General features: G+C 54.3%; 1 protein-coding gene across 1 annotated transcript in view; it reads left to right on the top strand.

Annotated features, from left to right (window-relative positions):
* The window catches only part of LOC311225104 (DNA (cytosine-5)-methyltransferase 3A-like), a gene marked incomplete at its 5' end in the record, with an annotated part of 142360 nt that overhangs the window by 69529 nt on the left and 65331 nt on the right, over positions 1–7500 (top strand). Inside the window, one exon of the mRNA XM_084310310.1 lies at positions 6050–6175. Within this exon, the coding sequence (XP_084166436.1) occupies positions 6050–6175 (126 nt within the window). The remainder of the gene's footprint in view (positions 1–6049; positions 6176–7500) is intronic.

The raw sequence follows: 7500 nt of genomic DNA, 5'->3' as shown, positions 1-7500 counted from the left end.
TCTAAAACAAGGGTACGAGCGAACAACACACAGGTTGTCATGGCACCAGTGTTCTACAGCAACACTGGGTCTAAGTAGAGCGCTGGTGCCGCTGCTAAACGGCTGCCTTGTTGTCGTCGATGGAACTCAACTCTGTGGGTTTTTGTCGTCGAGTCTCGACCTGATTGTGTTTTTAAAGACCTTGGGTTTCAGCTTGAAACTCAAGAGCCATTTTCTTCTAAATCTTCTGGTCTTGGGTTGTGACCTAACCTGGGGCCCCACTCTAACCTGGGGGCCCCACTCTAACCTGGGGGCCCCACTCTAACCTGGGGCCCACTCTAACCTGGGGGCCCACTCTAACCTGGGGGCTCCACTCTAACCTGGGGCCCCACTCTAACCTGGGGGCCCACTCTAACCTGGGGCCCCACTCTAACCTGGGGGCCCCACTCTAACCTGGGGGCCCCACTCTAACCTGGGGCCCACTCTAACCTGGGGCCCACTCTAACCTGGGGGCCCACTCTAACCTGGGGCCCCACTCTAACCTGGGGGCCCCACTCTAACCTGGGGGCCCACTCTAACCTGGGGCCCCACTCTAACCTGGGGGCCCACTCTAACCTGGGGGCCCACTCTAACCTGGGGGCCACTCTAACCTGGGGGCCCACTCTAACCTGGGGGGCCACTCTAACCTGGGGGGCCCACTCTAACCTGGGGGCCCCACTCTAACCTGGGGCCCACTCTAACCTGGGGCCCACTCTAACCTGGTGGCCCCACTCTAACCTGGGGCCCCACTCTAACCTGGGGGCCCCACTCTAACCTGGGGGCCCACTCTAACCTGGGGCCCCACTCTAACCTGGGGGGCCCACTCTAACCTGGGGGGGCCCACTCTAACCTGGGGGGCCCACTCTAACCTGGGGGCCCACTCTAACCTGGGGGGCCCACTCTAACCTGGGGGGCCCACTCTAACCTGGGGGCCCACTCTAACCTGGGGGCCCCACTCTAACCTGGGGGCCCCACTCTAACCTGGGGGCCCACTCTAACCTGGGGCCCCACTCTAACCTGGGGGCCCACTCTAACCTGGGGGGCCCACTCTAACCTGGGGCCCCACTCTAACCTGGGGCCCCACTCTAACCTGGGGGCCCACTCTAACCTGGGGCCCCACTCTAACCTGGGGGCCCACTCTAACCTGGGGGGCCCACTCTAACCTGGGGGCCCACTCTAACCTGGGGCCCCACTCTAACCTGGGGGCCCACTCTAACCTGGGGCCCCACTCTATCCTGGGGGCCCCACTCTAACCTGGGGCCCCACTCTAACCTGGGGGCCCACTCTAACCTGGGGGCCCCACTCTAACCTGGGGGCCCACTCTAACCTGGGGGCCCACTCTAACCTGGGGGCCCCACTCTAACCTGGGGGCCCCACTCTAACCTGGGGCCCACTCTAACCTGGGGCCCCACTCTAACCTGGGGGCCCACTCTAACCTGGGGGCCCACTCTAACCTGGGGGCCCCACTCTAACCTGGGGGCTCCACTCTAACCTGGGGGCCCCACTCTAACCTGGGGGCCCCACTCTAACCTGGGGGCCCACTCTAACCTGGGGGCCCCACTCTAACCTGGGGGCTCCACTCTAACCTGGGGGCCCCACTCTAACCTGGGGGCCCACTCTAACCTGGGGGCCCACTCTAACCTGGGGGCCCCACTCTAACCTGGGGGCCCACTCTAACCTGGGGGCCCCACTCTAACCTGGGGGCCCACTCTAACCTGGGGCCCCACTCTATCCTGGGGGCCCCACTCTAACCTGGGGGCCCACTCTAACCTGGGGGCCCCACTCTAACCTGGGGGCCCACTCTAACCTGGGGCCCACTCTAACCTGGGGGGCCCACTCTAACCTGGGGCCCACTCACGGAGGGCCGGGGGCCTAGTCGAGCGCTCGGCCAAAACGGGGGGGGGGCTGGAAGTCAAGTCAAGAGTTTTATTTGTCACGGCATACAAGTATACAGTGAAATTCGGGGGGTGGAGAGACTTTGCCAAGACGACACTTCCTCTAACGACACTTCCTCTAACGACACTTCCTCTAACGACACTTCCTCTAACGACACTTCCTCTAACGACACTTCCTCTAACGACACTTCCTCTAACGACACTTCTTCTAACGACACTTCTTCTAACGACACTTCCTCTAACGACACTTTTTCTAACGACACTTCTTCTAACGACACTTCCTCTAACGACACTTCCTCTAACGACACTTCCTCTAACGACACTTCCTTTAACGACACTTCTTCTAACAACACTTCCTTTAAGTTTCAAGTTTCTTTAATAGTTGTCATACAGAAGTACAGAATACTTTCATACAAAATGCTTCTTACTGTTACGCTCCAGAGACTGTGCTAGACAAGATAGTATCAAATAACATAGTATAGCATGTAATTTAGAAGTAGAAAATGAGGTCACAGTGTTCAGTATAGACATATGTACAATGTTCGATGCAGAATAGACGTAACTGAGTTACCATATAATATACAATACTATGCAGTGTACTAATGTACAGTACTATATAGTGCAAAGCAGAAATGGGATGAGGTACAATTTAGGTACAATTTACAGTAAGGTGTACGAGTTGTAGTGCAATCCTTCATCAATAAATATAAAGTGTGGGGAGTGGGTGCTACAGTGTGTTTGTTTAAAGTGAGTGTGTGCTATAAAGTGTGTGGAGTGGGTGCTACAGTGTGTTTGTTTAAAGTGAGTGTGTGCGTGTGGATGTGTGTGCTATGTGCGTTTGATGGTTGTTGTTGTGTAGTGTTCATTGTTCGTTTAGCAGCCTGATGGCCTGGGGATAGAAGCTTCTTCTGAGTCTTTCTGTGCTCGCCTTGAGACTCCGGTATCGCTTGCCTGACCGCAGCAGTTCAAAGAGGCAGTTGTTCGGGTGACTGGAGTCTTTAATGATTCTCTTAGCCTTGCCCCTGCAACGCTTGTTGTAAATGTTCTGGAGGGTGGGGAGCCCCCCTCCAATTGTGCGTTCGGCTGAACGTGTCACTCTTTGTAGTCTGCTTCGGTCTTGTGCAGTGCTATTCCCAAACCAGGAGGTGATGTTGCCAGTCAGGATGCTCTCTATTGTACATGAGTAGAAGTTCTTAAGGATCTTCTGACTGACTTGGAACTTCCTTAGGCGCCTGAGGAAGTAGAGGCGTTGTCGTGCCTTCTTCACAACACTGTCAATGTGTGTGGTCCATGTCAAGTCCTCGGATATGTAGGCTCCGAGGTACTTAAAGCTGTTGACTCTCTCAACCGGTGCCCCGTCGATGCTGAGGGGGCTGTAGTCCTTGACCCCCGACCTCCTGAAGTCCACAATCATCTCCTTTGTTTTGCTGACGTTCAGGGAGAGGCTGTTTTCCTGGCACCATCCCGCCAGGACCTTGACCTCTTCCAGGTAGGCCCTCTCGTCGTTGGCAGAGATCAGGCCCACCACCACTGTGTCGTCAGCAAATTTGATGATTGTATTGCTACTCCGCTGAGCCACACAGTCGTGTGTGTACAGGGAGTAGAGGAGGGGACTCAGAACACAGCCCTGGGGGGCCCCTATGTTGAGGGTGATGGATGAGGAGGTGCAGTTGCCTGCTCTCACCACCTGGGGTCTGCCCGTCAGGAAGTCCAAGACCCACTGGCAGAGGTCATAGTTCAAGCCCAGGTCCCTGAGCTTGGCTATGAGTATGGAGGGGACTATGGTATTGAATGCCGAGCTGTAGTCGATGAATAGCATTCTCACATAGTTCCCCTGCCTCTTGTCTAGGTGTGATGCTGCTGTGTGCAGCACATGGGCTATGGCGTCCTCCACTTCCTCTAACGACACTTCCTCTAACGACACTTCTTCTAACGTCACTTCTTCTAACGACACTTCCTTTAACGACACTTCTTCTAACGACACTTCCTTTAACGACACTTCTTCTAACGACACTTCCTTTAACAACACTTCCTCTAACGACACTTCCTCTAACGACACTTCCTCTAACGCTCCAGAGGAAGTGAAAGCCTCGTTCGCCCTCCGCACAGAGAATGTGACTACTGGTCACGTGAAAGAAATGGTACCTAGTGGCGTATGGATTTGAAATATCAAATACACTTTGGGGGGGGGGGGGGGGGGGGGGGGCAGACTCAGGATGTCATCCCGGTGGACGGTGGCTTTTTGAGACAAAGCCTGTTGCCGGGGAGAACTGTGATTAGACGCCGTAGCTGTGCTCTCCGCTGCTTTACCAATCACAATCTGTCCTGCTCTCCGCTGCTTGACCAATCACAATCTGTCCGCGACAGACGGCAGAGCAGCGTGAGACGCCGTCTCTCTCTCTACACTCTCGCCCAGACCCTCCCCCGGGGCAGGGAGAGTGACTCACCGCCTCCTTGACGAGACACCGTCTTAATAGTTGCCTCCGCTTCTAGTTGAAACTAGTTTAGTAGTAATGACACCATTTTGCTTCATCCTCTCTCTTTGAGAATATCTCCAAACCTTCAAAAAGAACCAAAACGATGATCATAAAAACCAGTAGCTAACGTGCGCTGCACGGTCTCTTTGTTTTTTTTTTATAAACAACGTTTTTTATTCAAAGATTACATTTACATTCATATCTTGCATACAGATGTCATGTCCTTTGTTTTTTCCTTAATGAATATCCCTCCCTCCCGCCCCACCCAGAAAAATAAAAAAGACAGTACAAAAGTAAATAAATACATACAAAATAAAATAAGACAAATACAAAATGTGACATTAGGATCCACTTTAACAGCAATATGGTACTCTTAAAGGATAAGTATATTTGCTATGGATATAATGAAACATAAGTGCAACTCCAGGTCCGATACACAAGCCAGGTCGTATGACCCTAAATACGTGAGGTGGGAGATTAAATAAATACACGCCTACTGTCCCCAACAACCCCAATCAACAGGTAAGCCCACTCAGTGAAAACTGTCCCCCCCCCTACATGGCACTCGACATAACTTCAGTCAGGAGGAAACGGATCTATTCTATCTACATATGAGATTAGCGGTTGCCAATGTGTGTAGAATTTATCAGCTGATCATCGAATTGTAAATTTAATTTTTTCCAGTTTTAGGAATGACATCACATCATTCAGCCATAATCTGGATGATGGGGGAGGTTCTGCTTTCCAATGCAAGAGTATCCTCCTGCGGGCAATCAGTGAGGCAAAGGACACTACATTGTATTGTTTTTTGGTCAAGATCACATCCTCCTCGGGGATCCCAAAGATAGCAATTTGGGGGCAGGGCACTATAGTAATCTCCAGTACCTCCGAGATGGTATCAAAAAAGAACTTCCAGAATGTTATCAGTTTGGAGCAGGACCAGAACATGTGGGTTAGATCCCCTGGTGACTGTGCACATCTGTTACAGTTGTCTGTCACATTGGGATATATTTTAGCCAATCTGGCTTTACTATAGTGGACTCTGTGAAGGACCTTAAACTGAATAAGGCCAAGTCTGGCACAGGAGGAAGAGGTATTAACTCCCTCTAGTGTACGGTCTCTTTGTTAGCGATGATCATAAAAACCAGTAGCTAACGTGCGCTGCATGATCTCTTTGTTAGCGATGATCATAAAAACCAGTAGCTAACGTGCGCTGCATGATCTCTTTGTTAGCGATGATCATAAAAACCAGTAGCTAACGTGCGCTGCATGATCTCTTTGTTAGCGATGATCATAAAAACCAGTAGCTAACGTGCGCTGCACGGTCTCTTTGTTAGCGATGATCATAAAAACCAGTAGCTAACGTGCGCTGCACGGTCTCTTTGTTAGCGATGATCATAAAAACCAGTAGCTAACGTGCGCTGCACGGTCTCTTTGTTAGCGATGATCATAAAAACCAGTAGCTAACGTGCGCTGCGTGATCTCTTTGTTAGCGATGATCATAAAAACAGTAGCTAACGTGCGCTGCGTGATCTCTTTGTTAGCGATGATCATAAAAACAGTAGCTAACGTGCGCTGCGTGATCTCTTTGTTAGCGATGATCATAAAAACAGTAGCTAACGTGCGCTGCGTGTTCTCTTTGTTCCTCCCGTTAAACAGGGAGGCCGCGGCAGGGAGGTGGGACTCCGGCAGAGGCCTGTGCCCAGAGTGACCTTCCAGGCTGGTGACCCTTATTACACCAACAAGCGGACCAGAGAGGAGTGGCTGACCAAGTGGAAGATGGAGGTGAGTGACCCCCCCCCCCCCCCTCCCAACAGACCCCGCTTTTCCTAAGGGCGTTATCGGACCCCGTTCGCGGCCTTTAGAGCGACCTCAGGGTCTTCAGAGCGGGGGAAGGGCCTCCGCTTGGTCACGTCCGTGGGTCTCGAGTGTGTTTGATGGGTCACTTCACATCTCCTGGAGGGCACCGTTTATTTCATTTGCTTTGTTAAGGCGTTGGGTTCACTGGGTTCCCCCCCTCCTCACTGGGTTCCCCCCCTCCTCACTGGGTTCCCCCCCTCCTCACTGGGTTCCCCCCCTCCTCGCTGGGTTCCCCCCCTCCTCACTGGGTTCCCCCCCTCCTCACTGGGTTCCCCCCCTCCTCGCTGGGTTCCCCCCCCCTCCTCACTGGGTTCCCCCCCTCCTCACTGGGTTCCCCCCCTCCTCGCTGGGTTCCCCCCCCTCCTCACTGGGTTCCCCCCTCCTCGCTGGGTTCCCCCCCCCTCCTCACTGGGTTCCCCCCCTCCTCACTGGGTTCCCCCCCTCCTCACTGGGTTCCCCCCTCCTCACTGGGTTCCCCCCTCCTCGCTGGGTTCCCCCCTCCTCACTGGGTTCCCCCCCTCCTCGCTGGGTTCCCCCCCTCCTCGCTGGGTTCCCCCCCTCCTCACTGGGTTCCCCCCCTCCTCACTGGGTTCCCCCCCTCCTCACTGGGTTCCCCCCTCCTCGCTGGGTTCCCCCCCCTCCTCACTGGGTTCCCCCCCTCCTCGCTGGGTTCCCCCCCTCCTCACTGGGTTCCCCCCCTCCTCACTGGGTTCCCCCCCTCCTCACTGGGTTCCCCCCTCCTTGCTGGGTTCCCCCCCCTCCTCACTGGGTTCCCCCCCCTCCTCACTGGGTTCCCCCCCTCCTCGCTGGGTTCCCCCCCTCCTCGCTGGGTTCCCCCCCCTCCGTGTTTATCCTGCGTCGCCGCTGCTCTCGACGTGTTGAACAGATCTCTCCGCAGCTCTCGCTCGCCCCCGACCCGCCCGTGCTCTCCGACGTGTAAAGAGAGCCCCCTGTCTCCCTGTCGGCCGGCCTCTGAGTCGGAACTGGGAATGTTTTTCTTTTGTGTTTTTATTTATTCATATATGGAACACCTGCGCGCTGCTCGTAAAAAGAAAATGCGGGAAACGCCGTCAGAAGCGGTTTCGCCGTCGTTTTTAAGAGGCGGCGATGTGGAAAACACAGTCGGCGTGTTACGAGGGGGGGGGGGCGGGGTGGGGGGGGGGTTTCCAAACGAAACACACGGCGACCCTCCGTCTCGCCACTGAGCGCGGCGGCTCGCTGGTTTTGTTTTCACACCATTAACAGGGTCC

This window comes from Notolepis coatsorum (assembly GCF_963971535.1).
Source record: "Notolepis coatsorum genome assembly, chromosome: 3".
Lineage (NCBI taxonomy): Eukaryota > Metazoa > Chordata > Actinopteri > Aulopiformes > Paralepididae > Notolepis > Notolepis coatsorum.
Note: the sequence above shows the minus strand (reverse complement) of the source record. Positions and strands in the feature narration are given on the sequence as shown.